General features: G+C 35.3%; 1 protein-coding gene across 1 annotated transcript in view; it reads right to left on the reverse strand.

Moving 5' to 3' along the window:
• CDH12 (cadherin 12) overlaps positions 1 to 16,962 on the reverse strand; it is a 348,244-nt gene that overhangs the window by 145,683 nt on the left and 185,599 nt on the right. Inside the window, exon 3 of the mRNA XM_024578513.3 lies at positions 13,253 to 13,547. Coding sequence (XP_024434281.2) covers positions 13,253 to 13,547 — 295 coding nt within the window. The remainder of the gene's footprint in view (positions 1 to 13,252; positions 13,548 to 16,962) is intronic.

The raw sequence follows: 16,962 nt of genomic DNA on the forward strand, positions 1-16,962 counted from the left end.
ACTTGTCTTTTTTTTACTAGTTGCAAGCTGCTATTTAGTTCTGTCAGTGAATTTTAAATTTTATTTTGCACTTTTAATTTTTATCACATCTATTATTCATAATTTACTTTTTTATTCTATCATTATGACAATATTTCCATTAGTCATAAAATACATTTGCAATAAATATCTGTTCATTTCAACACTTAAATCCCTATGATGTCTATTATTATTGACTGGGTTTTTTATTCTTGATTATTTATAAAATATTTTTGGTTTTCTGCATAAACTATATTTTTATTATATGTTAGATATTTAGGATAATATGTTGTAGAAAATCTTCATGTTTTCTTCTTGTAAGGGCCTTAAGATCGTTGCAGTGTAATCACTGGCAGACCCTTTTAATCTTGTCAAGCCTAGTTTAACTCTTTGCTGAAGAAAGTCTCTTACATTTTTGTTCTTAGACATAGGGCATAGCTGTTACTGAACACAGTGGTCTTTACTCCCCATACAAACCTTTCCGGTGCGTCACATAAATGTCTGCGATGTTCAGTGAAATCTCTCCCTTGTGCCAAGTCAATAAATTCATCATCTCCCTGACCTGTGTTACCTCCAGTGGACACATTTTCACAGCATTTTTTTTAATATTTCATAACCATCATATCTGATTCCCTGTGTTCTGAGTGCTTATTTCAAATATTTTAGATAAATGAAGTTCATGAAACTATGTATTTTTAGAAGGATGTGTTTCTAGAAAGGTCCTTCTAATGTGATTTACTAGGCCCAAGGATGAAGAGAAAACAAAAGTAATTGATGACATATTTCCAAATCTAAAACCCTGCGGCAGAAAAAGCTGCTGAAGGAAGGAGGCAGAAAATGACTAGCATTCATTGAAACCCTTCTAGGGTTTAGTTTTTTTCTCAAGTGGTATCTCTCAGAATCCTTATGACAATACTTAGTGTCAAATAGTACTTACCATCCAAACTTTATAAACACACACACATACACACATTTTTCTAAACACTTCTTCCACTTCTTCAATGCTTGAATTCTGATCTTTAGTACTCCAGGGTCCATTTTGTTTTCCCTGTAATAGCCTGCCTTTCTAGAATTAGGGCATTTTGTTGTTGTTGCTGTTGTTATCAGTATTCTGCAAACACTCTTTTAGTCTTTCTCTTCCCAGTTGTACTAATCCTTTTTAAAGGCATTTTCGAGAAATCACCCACATGAAAAATAAATATATGGACCCCCAAAATAATCTTTGAAAGCCTTCCTTCTTCTTCTGTTTACAAAATAATAATTTTATTACTGCAGTAGGAAGACTCTAACACATTTAATTCTCAGAGCTCTCCCGGGTTGAGAAGTTCTGAATCTGCTACTATCATTGAAATTGTAGACAAAGACAATGCTCTTGGAGAGTGGGTGTGGGCCTCTCTTACGGCTCAGATAACGTACAAATCATGATTTTACAAATACCAAATAGACTTTTATATTATATTTATACAGAGCTGAGACCTATTAGAAAATGAATTCTTCATAATCTGCTTTGTATTTCGATATTTAGAATTCTGTATTAGTTTAAGTACTACTAGATTGTTTTTAAAGAGTAAGGGATAAGAAATCTAGGTAGTAAAAATTTATATGACCTTGAGTAATTCTAGAATATCCATTCTGACTAATTAGGCAAACAAGGAATACTAAAAGGGAACTCAGCTTAAGTAAATAAATACATTTGACAATAGAAATACAAACACAATCAGGTGAGTGAGTCAATTCTACTTGAGACCCCTGGCTAAATAGGCACTACATATTAGTTATGAAAAATATTCTATAATGACAATAAATTCTTTCAGAAGTGGGAATTATATCTTTAGAAGATTTGGGAAAATGGAAATATTGTCTCCTATTATAATACAATTTCTATTAAATTCTTGTGATAACATTGTTTTTAGTATAAATCATTTCAATGTCAAACAGCTTATACTTGATTAAACATAGGCAAAAAGAGAAGAAAAGGGCATGAAAAACTGCATATTCAGGCAGCCACCAATTTCTTTCTTGACTAATTTAAAATGTGCAGTAGCTAATCATGTTCTGGCACTTTCTTACCATCAAAGCATTTCATGAAATTATCTTAGTACAATGTTTTCCTTACAGGAAAAGTTAACATGGATGGCAGTTTAATTGATATGTTTTCTTTTCCTTCTAGTCCTGTGGCCAATTAAACAAATTGTACCAAATTTTGATATTCATCTTTGTTAATTTTTATAAAATTGTACCTTCTGATTTTCTTATTTGCAAGTTTCAGACTTTGGGTCAGAAATGAAACTAGTGCCAACCTTGAGAAATTCACCCTAACCTTATTTCTGAACTACTTCCCTGTAATAGTTTTCAGGTAGTGCTTGCTAATATTGGCTGTTGTTATTACACTTGTTTTCAGTAATTTTTCAGTTTCTCTTTCACCATGAATATCTCAGTGAGACCAAAAAAAAAAAAGAACACCTTATGAATCCTGAAAAATCATATGGAGTAGGAACGTTTCAACCCCGTCTGAAGGTTATCTTCTTTCAACCTTCTTAGCTTTTGTTTTAAACTTTTCATTTTAAAAATATGGATACATAACTGAAAGTAGAATTATTGTTGCAAGGAAATGAAAATATTTTCACATGAACTTTTAGTATTTTGAGGCAGTGTTTAAGTAATTTTAACAAAGTCAAGCCATTCCTTTCAGTGTGGGCTGAATGGAGCATCTGATTTTATCCACATGTTAGCGTGAGACTTGCCTCCACTCTTCACTTTATCTCTGTTCCTGTTACAACTTCCTTCTTTCCTTCCTTCCCCCTCTCCTCCCTCCCTTCCTCTTCCTTTCTTGTCTTTTGGAAGAGGCATTTTCCAGAGTAAACATTCTTTTTTTCTCACAGGTGTGTTTCAAATATGGACATTATTATCTTACCCCCCCCATCTGATATTCAACCCAGTACCTCATGTCTTAACACATTTGCCTACAAAGGGCTGATAGTGAACACTTTAGCCTTGGGGGCCATAGGGTCTCTGCTGCCAGCTCTGCCGTTGTAGGGAGAAAGCAGGCACAGACATTACATAAATGAACGCGTGTGTGACAGTATTCCAGAAAACAAAGAACAAAACAAACAAGCAGACAAACAGTAATGTGCTGGCATACTCCCACAGAGCATAGTTTGCTGCCCCTGCCCCAGACCTTTACAGTGAATGCTTTCTGAGGGCAGGAGTTTTGTCAGTTTTTCTCACTGTTCTAACCCCACTACCTAAAATAATAGATATCCCATTGGAACCTGTTAAATATGCACCTACAATAATGCATGTAGCAAAATATAGGTTCATATGATTTGGAAAACACTTGGATCCCGTAGAAATCAAAGCATCACTGAGTATTTGGATTGATGATGAATTACTGTGCCTCAGATGATAAAATTGATTTTTTTTTTCATTTGACTTAGGTGCTGCACCTGGTTTTTATTGTGAATTAGGTTAAAAAAAAAAAAACAGATTTCCTAGGTTAATTTCTGAATAGGTTTGTGTATAGTGACATGCTCTTCATGTTTTTGAATTTGAGTTACATGGACTTGTCAGATGCAGATTTCAAATCCCTCATCACTTTTGGGTTAAAGATCCCATTGATTTAGTAATCCTGCCATCTTGTTTGTCTTTGAGTCAGTTCATGTGATGGCACATTTTCACCTTGATGGACAGGTATAATCCATCAGTCTCTGGTTGCTGGAAGTTCTTTTCCTTAATACTAAGCTTAGTTTATGTCCATCTTCATACCTGAATGCATCGCACAGTGGACAGCAGAAACAAAAATTGTTTTAGAAAATTCCAGCTGACAACAACGTGGAATGCTCAGTACAAGCAGTGGACCCCAGAGCACTCCTGTTGCCAGCAGAGATTGTGTAGGTGTGATTGCTCTCCCATGATTACTTATCATGAAGCAAGAGACCATTGGGCCAGGGCAGACTTTTGCCTGCTTTTGTATACAAACACTAACCAGAATAGAGCAAATAAGGAAAAACAGTCCCTCAGCTGGAAGACAACTTTAAAGAAAAATGATGTTCATAGCGATCCCGCCAGTAGCTGGCAAAGCAGTTTTTACAAAACATATTTAATGTTTACAACCACTTGGAGGCTGGGGAGAGAGTAACACTTTGAAAATATGTTTAATGTTTTGAAGTACTCAGTGGCCAAAAAGCAACTCCTGCTAACATATATTTAATGCTTAGAGTCATTTAGCTGTTAGGGAAAAAAAAAGGAACTTCTTGTTAATTTTTAACATTTATTGCTGATCAGCGGCTGCTAAAGCAACGATCAGTGTAGTGTGGTTTATGTTTGGGGACACTCCGTGCTGCTACAAAAACAATTCATACGCTTCTCGCAAAGCCAAGAAAACCCTGTCGATACCATTGCCTTTGCAATTGTACTACTAATAAATTCATAGGACTCAAGCATAGGAATAAAATGCTCCCTGAACACAGCCATAATATCCTATGGCCCTGAAAATAGTTCTGTCATGCTGTGTGCTGTGGACATATCACTGCGGACACCGCAGTGATCACCAGGTCTTGCTCAATTTCACCAAAGGTGTCTAAGTGACTCAGCAGATTCCAAAGCAAAAGTGTCATCTGGTAATCCATGTTCCTTACAAATCAAGAGCTTGTCTCCACTCATTAAGGTAAAAGAGTACTCTACACCAAAGAACATTTAAATTGGAATGGAAAGTCTGTTAGGTTTTTAAATAGGTTTGGTGCAGTTTGTAGAAAAAACTGTAGAAAATATTGAGGTCATGTGTCTGAGGGAGCAACTGTATAAAAAGGATTCGGGTAATTAGCAAAGACCTCTAGAACTTTGGCTTTTTCTCCTGCTAGTTTCCTGAGAATCATCACCAAATTTTAACAGGATTCTTCCTCATCTAATAAGCACATTTTTTCCAGGCACATGCATTTTCTCCTTTACTGCTTGCAGTAACTCGGGGAATAATGCATTTTTATTCCTTACTGCAGGTAAGGAAACCAAAGCTCAATGAGGCCAAAAGCCTATGCAAATACTCAAAAAGGGAAATGGTAGAGCAGGGAACTGGACTCTTAAGTTCACCCCTGTATACTGCGTGACTAGAACATGCTACCACGGATTCCTGAGTTCTGTCCGCTTTCTCAGTGAGGTCATTTGTTTTCTAAATTGACTGTAAGAATAGAAATGATTCTTTCCACCATGTAAAAGAAGTTTCAAAAACCAGTATTTTAGCAAAAATGAATGTTGGCTTTATCAAATACTTCTTAGGTCCTTCTTAGCCTCTATCATAAAAATTTGGACAGTTTGACAAATTAAGAAGCAAAAAGTGAATGAAGGACCCCTGATTTAAACACTGTTAGTGCATGAACAGACAACCCAGAGACAGTCAGTTTTAGGAACACTTTAAATCCATTTATGAATCAAAGAGATGTCTTTCTTCTTTGTTGATCTTCTAGAATAAGTCACTTCTCAATCCTAGCAGAGAAGGGGAGAGATAGGCTTTTGTGCTGGCAGAGATACAGGGATGGAGTTTGGCTGGATCTACAACAGACCATAGCAAGGTATCGGAGCTGGAGCAGACTGAGACAGTTGTCCGCATAGAACTGCAGACAAGCGAGGAAGCAATCTGTGTGGGAGCATTTAGAGCACTCTTCAGGTGAGCAAAACCTCACAGTGAGGGAGACAAAACCATGGAAATAGCCAGTTCAGATTGTCAAGGCTGGAATGGAATCATCAGGGCATCTGCAAGGGGTTTGACCAGCACGACTCAGTTGCTTGAGCATCCTGCAGAGTAAAAGGTTGCAGATTGGATTCTGGTCCAGGCACATGCCTGAGCTGTGAGCCAGTCCTGGGTCTGGGTGTGTGCGAGAGGTAATTGATACATGTTTCCCTCAAACATCCGTGTTTCTCTCCCTCTCCTTCTCCCTCCCTTCCCCTCTCTCTTAAAATAAAAATAAATAAAATCTCTCTCTCTGTCTTTCTTTCTATATACATACACACATACATACACATATAGATATATAGATATTTGTATCATATATGGCTCTTTTTGTCATATGTATCTGGTTCATATATATATATTTATTACATATATGGCTCTTTTTATTATATATATGAGATATATATGGCTGTTTTTTGTCATATATATATATGATTTCTCAATCTCAAAAAAGAAAGTTATAAATTATAAAAGGGTTGAAGAAAAACTGGGATAAATAATGATGTTAGAGCTTTCATTGGCCAAATCTAAAACAATTTCAATATTAAAATAATGATACTAACAGATTAGAACCACTTAATAGAGTAAGAAAAGTTGAAACCACACTGATATAAACTTTAAGATAATTTGAAAGTGTGATCACAACTGGGTTATCTCTCTAGTTTTAGAATACCTCAGGCCAAAATATGTAATAATCACAAAGAGATAAAAAATAAGTTTATAGTGAAATTATTATTTAGTGTAGGGAAGGCCTACTTCCAATAGTTACACAATGGTCTAATCCTTTTGTCTGGGGTATGGAATGGCCTTACCAAGTTGATCCTAACAAATGCAATATCATAGAAGTGACAGGATATCAACCCCAAGGTGACAACAGCAGGAGTGGTCCTAGGGGTGTATTCCCCCAGGCAACTTTCAGGTGAGACCACATTCCTGATTGCCAGCTTGATGCTATGCCCATGGAAGACTGAAGCAGAGACACCCAACGAAGCTGAGCCCAAATGCATGATTCAGATAAACCAAGAGCTTATCCAATTTGTAGTTTTTGACCTCCAAATCCTGGAGTAAGTTGTTACATTGTAATAGATAATACCATTTTTTTTTCTTTTTACCAGGTAGTGGGGTACTACCATAACAAATACTTAAAATGAGGGAATAGTTTTGCAGTCAGGCATTGGCTTTGAAGAGAATGTCATAATGTTTATTGGACGTTGGACTTGGAATGTGATGCAGGTGAGGGCTTGCATGCAACTAAGAACATTGTATTGGAATCTGGAGGAAGATAGATCATTATTATGCACTGACAGAAAATTTAGCAAAATTGTTGTCTGCATTTACTTGGACAACAGAGAATGGACCTATTGATGTTTAAACAAAAAAGGATTTATATTGCCCTAGCTAGTGTGGCTCAGTAGATTGAGTGCCAGCCTGCAAACCAAAGGATCGCCGGTTCGATTCCCAGTCAGGGTACATGGCTGTGTTGCAGAGCAGGTTCCCCAGTGCGGGGCACACGAGAGGCAACCACACATTGATGTTTCTTTCCCTTTCTTTCTCCTTACTTTCCCCTCTGTCTAAAAATAAATAAAATCTTTCAAATAAAGGACTTATATCTTGCTGATTTTGAAAATTCTTAGTTTTTCCAGATGGTAAATAATGATAAAATTAAAAAACAGTTTCTAAGGATAGATTAAATGCAGGACACACAAGTTAGTATTGTTGAAAGATAAAGCCATTGTAGTGACTATAAAATCTTGTGTTAAGATCTTAAAAAGATCAAGATAGCCCATTGGCTTAGTGTCTAGTCAGTCACATTCTCTCTTAAGAGACTAACCGTATCTGTGGTTTAAAGAGCCTTTCTGCGGAACAGTAAGGACCCTGATTCAGGAAAGGGCTTTTTCATTCATATATATCAGTTAGGCCCAAGGTAAGGAAAGACTTATCTTTAAGATATTTGTTGATTAATTCAGTTAACCCAAAGAAAACTCATGGTATACCCACACTATCTATAAAGATCTGAAGAAGATCCATGTGTAAAAACATCACAAATGCGGACTGATAAACAAGAGCGAGAGGGAGGCCTTTGGACCCCTTGAATTCTATTTTCAGGAAGCTGAATGAGAGAGCTGCTTGGTTGTGAGTAGATGCGATATTCAATGAAAAAGGAAGGATTACTTCAGCAGGTAGAACCAAGAGCCCAGACAGTGGAACTGAGGACCCTGGACAACTATTCCTAGCCCTTGAACCTAACCAAAGAGCTTTCACCATTTGCCAGCTAGATTTCAGAAATGTGGTGGCCCATTAACTCCTACATGCTGTGCATTTCCCCCCTTTTTGAACGGAAATGTCTAATGAAGTTATCGTATGCATGTCTCACTATTGTGAGGTAAATAACAGGTCTCTTCAGTATCACGGGTCTACAAATTAAGAGGAATTAAAGCCAAAATACCTCAATTGCACCTTGATTTACATGAGTTTATGGACTTTGAACTTGTGCAATAATGTGGCAAAAACGTGGGCATCCTAGAAAGGGGATCAGTATATTTTACATGACAGCAACATGAATAACTGTGGGCAGATGGCAGAGTGTGGTGGGCAGACCATAAGAGGGTCCTCAATAATAATCCCAGTTCCCTTGTATTCATGGTTTTGTATAATCCTATTCCCTGAATGTGGGTTGGGTTTACTTCTGACAATTGAAATATAGCAAAAGAAATGGTACCTCACTTTCAAGATTAGGTTATAAATAATTTGTGTCTTTGATCGGAGATGTTTTCTCTCTCTTTTAGACAGATAACCCTGAGGGAAGCCTGCTTCCATATGATCCCTTAGTGAGGTCCATGTTGCAAGGGACTGCATGGAAGAAAATTCCTATCTCCTCACAATTAAGCCTTTAGATCAGGCCATATCTTCAGCCAGTAACTTGGCTGCAACCTCTGGGAGACCTTGACCCAGAGATGCCTCTCTAAGCCACTCGTCAATATCCATGCTCCTGTGAGAAATGAATGCATGTTCTTTCACACTGCTAAGTTTAGGGTTAATTTTTTTCTGCAGCCATAGATAACTAATACAAAACCTTTATGAAGTAATAAAAATAAACATTATGTGCAATGGGGCAAATCAAAATTATGTTTCACTTGATAGCATACAGACGGAATACAGCATCACCTCTGTGATGCACCTCACAAAGACACATATGCTGAATTAGGAGGAAATATCAGAAAAGCCCGGTATGGGTGTCATTCTTTTTGAAAAAGTGGCCAGAAATCTTCAAAACTGTTAAAGTCACAGAAGTCAAACAAACAAACAAACAAAAAACCCCAGTAAGGAACTGTTCTAAGTAGGAGGAAACTAAAGAGACATGGCATTTAAATGCAATACGTAATTTTGAATTTCAACATTTAGTTATATAAGACATTATTGAGGCATTTGATGAAGCCTGAATGGGGCTTAAGGATTAGATTGCAATGACGCATTAAAGTTAATTTCCTGACTGGAAGCATTATGTTTTGATTATACAAAAAGAATGTCTTTGTTTGTAGAAAACAGTCAATATTCTGTCTCTAACCTTCCGACAAAGACTGTGTGGGACACAGAGAGAAACCAAGGATAATGCACCTGTTCCTTCTATGCCGCGTGAGCTGCTATCTGCAGTCACGGCTGGCTCATGGGACAAGATAATAACTCGGCTTCATCATTTCTTGGTTTGTCTACCGTGGCATTTCCGTGAACACAAGAAAATGTGGATATTTATCCATGTTTCTAAATTATAGTAATGATATAGTAAAGTAATGTTAAGTGTAGTCACAATCTTCCTATTTCTATCCTGGAACTGGATTTCTTAAGTACGACCATGTAGAAAATATGCTGTTTAATAACCTACTAAGAGGTCTGCCAAAATTTTCATCTTAGCATTTGTCTCCAAACTTCATGTAAAACAAAATAAAATTCATGCGAAGAGAACAAAGAAAAGCAGTTTAATAATTTTTTTAAGTTAGCAGTGTCATCTTCTTGCTTTTTAATGCCAGTGGATAAGAGATATCTGCTCCACAGATTTTTAGCTGGGGACACTCATTCCCAAATTAATATAATGAATAATATAATATAATATGCATTCCAAAGAGCCAGCTCATTGGAGATAAAAAACTAAATTTAAGCCCCCACAAAATATTTTAGAAATCACTAACCCCCAAATAAAAAGTACAATTTATTGTGATTTCTACTTTGTGATACATAAGTCTTAAGTTTTCATTTAAAAATAAAGATCAAACAGTAAACAGCACTGCATGAATGTGTTGTAATGATTAAATACAATAGGAAATGGAAACATCTATTTAGATCTTCTGGCCCCTACCTATTGCTCAGAAAATGGTAGGCCTCCTCATAAATTTTGATTCTGAATTGATATCTATTAAACATGATATAGAGACCTGGCTACCAAAAACCCAATCAGCTACCTCGAAATGGCTTGGCTCAGTCAGAGGAAGATAGCACACGTATGAATATGGATTTGAAGATGTTAAACCTGTCAGCACTCCAGGAAAAGTAACTTAAACTGCACACCCTACTGATGCATAATTATCAGATATGGAAGAGGGCACATTACTGTAATTCATTCTTACTCTGGTGATCTTAAAGAATTAAGGCCACATTCATAACGACCAGATTTGTCTCCAAGGAGTAACTCTGAGTTGGGGAAACTGGATCGTTAAGTAATTTCCTTAGGTCAGAGTAAAAGCACTTTAACTGTGAATATTACTTCTGTGGCATACTGGATGTCACACAGGTTGGTAACAGAGTGACCTTTCTCTCAAACGATTCATAGATTCACTAGAATTTTCTACAACTCTCAGGAACTAAATATATTCCACAGTCTTACGTTTCTTAAATATTCATTTTCCTCTGAAATCTTTACTTACCCCGCTCACTACCATCTCCCCTTTCTAAAATTATGTTTTTTTATAATTTTCACTTTATTTAATCTTCATTCCAGGGTTAATTATTCATCATACTTTCAGATGTACACTCCATGTTTGCTAAATAAACATTTACATAATAAATTTGGTCCAATGTTATAATATTTCTTGGTATTCTATAGTAAAAATTAGCTATTGTACTATATGTATTTTTAGACTGATTCTTCTCTTTTACTGAAAATGAAATAGCAACATTCTCAATTATTGGGAAAGAACAGTTATCTCCTAGAGAATATCACAAACACAGACATATGTATAAAACAGAGAGAGGGATTTGTTGAAATGATACCTATACTGCCCAGTATACCACTGTGAGCTCCATCTGGTCTTGACCAAAAATTATTCTGAAATTCTAAGGAAAATGATACAGGATTTGCCTAGAAGGGGTATAGGGGAAGAACATAGAGTGAAAATAATTACTGGGCAAAAGGACTTACAGCAGTGAAGCATTTCTCTATGGTAAGAAGGGTATGCTTGGGAATGGAGTTCAGGAGCTCTAGGAAAATCAATATGATGTCTGGATGCAAGTTGATTTGGTTAGATTTTGGTTAGCTTTTGGTTGGCCAGGTAAAAGCAAAAACATCAAATACAGCAAATCTAACTGGGACTCTCGTACGTTTTGGTTGTGTGTGCATAGTATGTTTTGGTTGTGTGCCCATAGTATGTTTTGGTTGCGTGTGCATAGTATGTTTTGGTTGTGTGTGCATAGTATGTTTTGGTTGTGTGTGCATAGTATGTTTTGGTTGTGTGTGCATAGGCAGGATTGCAGAGAATGGCAAGATTAGTGCATGGCAGATACTCAATTTCTAATATTTAATCTGTATGTGGTGTTTATAATTTTCAGTACTTATTTGAAAAAAGTATGTTATGTAGATGCAGTATATTCTACCATAGTTCTTTCTGGTACCTCACGGCAGTACAGCAATCAGTGTCTCCACCAAATAGAACACAAAAGCTGTGTTGTTCTCTTACTCACCTACCGCTTGCCTGATTTCCCAGATTTATTTCTCTCTTCAGGAACTAGCTTGAGCTCCTTTTGTAAGGGCTCAGACTCTGCAACTACTCTTTATCCTAACTGGCACTCCAGAAGACTTAATTGTTTATATTATAAGAGAGGTGTGTGTTTGCTTTCAGGATGCCGTTTGGGTACTAAAGTGTCATCAAGGATCACGATTTCATGTAAATATCTCCAATTTTCATGAAGTCAGCACCAGGCTAAACCATTTATTACTAAAAAGCATTGTCTTCTTAAAAGCCATAATGTTTCTCAAAGTATTACCTTTGTTTTTCTCCCCCTGTAAAAGCAAAACACACTTTTTCAAAAATGGCACTTCCCCATTTTCAGGGTCTACTTTTCTAATAAGACATATTCCAATCGTATTTCTAAATCTCTAGCACCATAGCACCACGTGAGAGAGGAAGCTCAAAAATGTAGCAGAAACCTAGTAACAGATATGCAGCCTTGAGTACGCACACAAAAATTTTACATTTAGGTGAACTACTCAGAGCCAGTTTCTCAGGTCAGAGAGAGAATAGGATCTTTGAGTGCCTGATAAGGTCACAGACACAATTTCAAGTGTATTTATCGTCAATCTATGTGACAACTCCTATAGCCGGTAACCTGCTTCTGCCCTCAGGGTGCTCTGTGCAAACTTCTTGTGTGTGTACCACCGATTGTAAGGGCAGCAGAACCCCCCCGGAGGACTGTCAGACAGAGGGAATATTAGCAACCACTCACATAAGAGTTTCACATTGTTACTGAAAGTGATGAGTAGCTTTAACTTACAAATGTGCTAGAAACTAAAGTTCACTTTGGAAAAACCTGAGGGATTGGCAATGGTGACAGAGGAATAAACATGATAAGTTAAAGTTGTCATTGAAGGTGGAAACCTTAAGTCATTGACCTTAAAATACATGTTTCAGGACTTTGTAAATTGTTATTGAAATGGGATTTTATATTATTGCTCATTATTAAGAATCACGATGATACTATGGCTTAATTGTGAAATTATTCTCATAATGACTGTATAGTGACATTTATTTTCTAGCTTGGTGGCTTAAATACCACATGTGACCTCCAGCCACAAAGGCAACGCACCCCGTTCTGGACCACCTTCAGACTCAAGTGTGATACGTGCTTTGATCATTTACTTTCAGCCAAGAATTACTTCCTGGTATTTGGTGAGTGTGGTGGTGACCTCCAGCTATGTAGGTGTCTGGAATTATGACAACAATTTCAGCCCAAAGTGAGTTTTGCACTTAAAGTACAAAGGGATTCTATGAGTTCAGGGAAATGCAATGATTGGGAAAAAGTGAAGAATATTTTATATCCTAGATATTTATGTATTTATATATGTATTTAGAATGCAGCAAAAATAAAAACTAGATAGAATTTGGAAAAACTAAACGAGAATAATTGTATCCTCTACAGTGGAAGAGTAATCTTCTGGGTTACAAATAAGATGTTTCTGTCAAGCTGCAGAAAATAAATGTGAAAAGGCCTTGTGGCAACTGATAGAATTTTGGTTTGTCTACTCACCCACAGGAGACATTTCGGGGACACTGGCGACATACGGTCCATCCAAAAACTTTGGCTCGTTATCATTAATATCCTGCACTTTGATGATGAACTCTGATTCAGGCTCCAGGGGCTTCCTGGTTTCTATGTCCACAGCCTGAGCACGAAGTGTGTAGAAAGGCTTTTCCTCTCTGTCCAGGCTCCTTATTGCATGAATGTCCCCTGTAGTTTCATCAATGGTAAAAACGGTGCCAGCGCCATCTCCTGAGAGGGTGTATTTAACAGTGCCCTCTCCCTTATCTAAGTCAGAATGGAGCTTTAGGAGGAAGGAGGGAGTCAGGGAGGGGGGAGAGAGAGAGAGAGAGAGAGAGAGAGAGAGAATGAGGCCATTAAATGCGTGGTTCTAGGTTAAAAAACCTTTCTTGCAGTACAATATTTTATAAGAAAAGTTAAACAAAACAATATGGTTCTTTTTTTTTTTTACTGTTTGTCTTTATAAACAAACAAAAAAGTTTGGAAAATGTGGGGCAAACCTCTGTATATCCCTAAAACTCCATCTACCTTTTAATCTACTTGACTTATCACATAGATAGATCATATATCTACCCATCATTCCAGTCTTCTGTCAATCGCCTCTTCTCTTAATATACTGCAGAGATCAGAAGTAAAGCCCCTAAACACATCAGCATGCATGAAATACAACTATTTTGAATATTTGCACCTATTTACTTATTTTATATAACTATATAAAATTTTTATTAAAATTTTATATGGGGAAGATTTTTATTAAAAATGCATGAACCTTAAGTGTACTTATTGTTTCACTTTAAATAATTGTAATTATAATAAATTTGCTTGTGAATACCAAATCTTACATCCTCCAAATATGCTGAAGATAGAACTGAAGGATCTGAACTGAGTGGGAGACAAAGTAAAGGAACTCAGAAAACATTGGGTCTTTTCATTTGAAAGGGGAGGAGAGTTTTGGCAGATGAGCACAACTTTGTCACACACGACACAGGTATCTCATCTTAACTGACCAACTTTCAGTGAGTTGTTGAGTATTACTATCCAAAGGATGGGCAGGGTCACGGGTTATCCTTTCATATTCACAGACAAGTGGCTTGCTCTTATCACGCTATATATTTGAAAACTTAAAGAAGAGTTTTGAACTTCTGTTAATTTCTTCTGAAATTCAACACATATAATTCACTATTGTAGTGTGAAAAAGGATAAACAAACTGGCATTGGGTAGAGGAATGAAGAGAAGAGAAATTATCATTGTAATACGGCAGGTCATGGCTTTTCAGATGGGAATCCAAGAATTAATGGAAGATAGATCTAGCCTTAGAAATCTATGAATTATTCAAATGAATAAATATGTGTTATATTTATTAAACTATGTAAATATTACATTATATGCAACTATTTAATAATTTGTAAATAATGTACAATTTAAAAAATATATAGTATTCTTATAAATAAACTATTATTTTCAGATGCTGATCTAAAATGTTTTAAATCATTCTCACTCATTTGGATACAGCATCTAATTTCAATGTCCAAGTTTTTATATTTAAAAGCTCATTTCAGTCAACACATCTGTTAAAGGAAAAGTGTTAAAATTTTAAAATGTCCATAGCTATTTCGGCTGTGCTTTAAAATTTGCAGGCAACCACAGCTCTCTTGCAAAATTTTGGGTAAGAATGAGTTTTGTTTTTGTTAATGTTTCAACACCAAAAATAAAGCAGTTTTGAAAGTATTTTAAGTAATTGAAATATACTTTTGCAAATAGACTTTTTGGTATAAGTATAAATATAAATAAATAAATAAATATATATATATATATAATTAAGAGAATGGAAAAACGATGAGGTGCTAGATTTTGATTTTTCTTTAAAAGTTTTTGTATATTTTACTCACATCTAAGTTAAATGCTATGAATGATTGAAGGAAGTTTCCTGCCCCCCACCAATTTTTTACAAACTGCTCTGAAGCATAGGAACTTTCAAGTATAAAAATCAAACTGCAGATAAATTTTCTTTGAACTTAAGAATTTCAAATTATAAATTTAAACCATACTATTAAAGTTATTCAACACACTGTCTATTTCTTTTGCTTTTAAATGGATCTAAAGATACGAGACAAGCAAAAGCTCAATGTAAAAGCAATGACTTTATAAACTGTACCCATTTTGCCAACAGTTCAAAAAATTATGTGGTAATATTGTGAAAAAAATGAAAATTCTAAAAAATGTAAAATAGGTTTTACAATGTGATCCAAGTAGTTAAAAAAATCTTCATTTAGCTAAAATCAAAACAGTTTTCTATTCAAGCTAACATAATAAAAAAGCAAATGTGTTTTCAGCTCTATCCAAAATTTAAATTAAATTCAGTTGTTTCTTCTTCCTCTTTTACCTTTTCCTTTTAATTTAAGTCTGAGTTGTGTAGAGATTAAAGCTTCAAAGAAATATGTGAAGAAAATACATTAAAATTTGAACTGAAAATAAACTTGATTAATGTAAAGCTTATCAGAGGATTCGAATTTTATAGTAGCTCATTGCAGGATAACAACTTAGGAGATCGCACACAATAAACTACATAGACAGGCAATACTCACCATCAGTTAACCAGTGTTAAGTCAAGCACGTGGGTGACTGACCTAAACTAGAGGTGTTTTTCCACAATCAATCCTAATATGAAATAAATGATGTTTTTCTGATGGTGGGTATTATAGAATTTTCTTCATATCACATATAAAATAATTTGAATAGAGAATACAATAAAGTGAAAATCCCTTTCAGTCTCTTACCTATAGATAACTTCTTTGATCATTTTTATACACTTTCAGTTATATTTATATATAAGTAAATTTAGTAAGTATACACATATCTGAAATGGTACGTATATAAGCATATTCATATATCTTCTTATATTTATATATAATTTTTTGATTATGAATATATATGTGCATAACATTTAAATTATGAATGAGTCTATACTTTAAATAATGATATAGTATAGTAATTTTTCAGTGTCATTTGAAATTAATCAAAATTAATTTTTAATACCTGTATTGTATCCATTTAAGGAAGTCATTGGGTTTTGCTTGTCCCTTTATAAACAATGTGATGAATGTGTGTGTTCTACTGTTCAGTTTCTTAAAATAAAAGGGTAATTTCCAAGATCAAAATCATGATGTTGTTATAAAATTTTTTGAATCTTGAATGATTCCAGAAATTGACATCTATAGATGAATTTTTTTTTTTTTTAATCTTTCAGCAAGGTAATTTAATTCAGGTTTAGCTTACACTGCAAAGCTACTTTTTAGTTCATTTCCATAAAGAAGGGAGGGGTACAGAAAGAGGATTCTTGTGCTTTGGTTCATCTTTGGGTTATGTTAACTAGAAAAATCACATGATGCCATCTTATACAAGGCCTTTAAGCTACAGATCCAGCAAGATAATAATTCATGCATAGCCACTTAAAAATAACAAGCAATGTTTTTTTTTTTATTTCAATAACTTAAAAAAAAACTGTTTCTGAGTAGGTGCTGAGTGTATTTACTGACTGAAGCAGCCAACTCTAACAAAATCATCTTTTAGTATTGATGTTGAAAATAAAATTTATCCTAGAAACAGAGTTCCATGAATGATAGATGTAGAAACATGTGGTATCCAGGCGTGGCTTTGTGGAAGTGGTGTTGTTATTTTCTGATGTTCTCCAAGTCAT

The sequence above is a fragment of the Desmodus rotundus genome, chromosome 1 (assembly GCF_022682495.2).
Source record: "Desmodus rotundus isolate HL8 chromosome 1, HLdesRot8A.1, whole genome shotgun sequence".
Taxonomy (NCBI): Eukaryota; Metazoa; Chordata; class Mammalia; order Chiroptera; family Phyllostomidae; genus Desmodus; species Desmodus rotundus.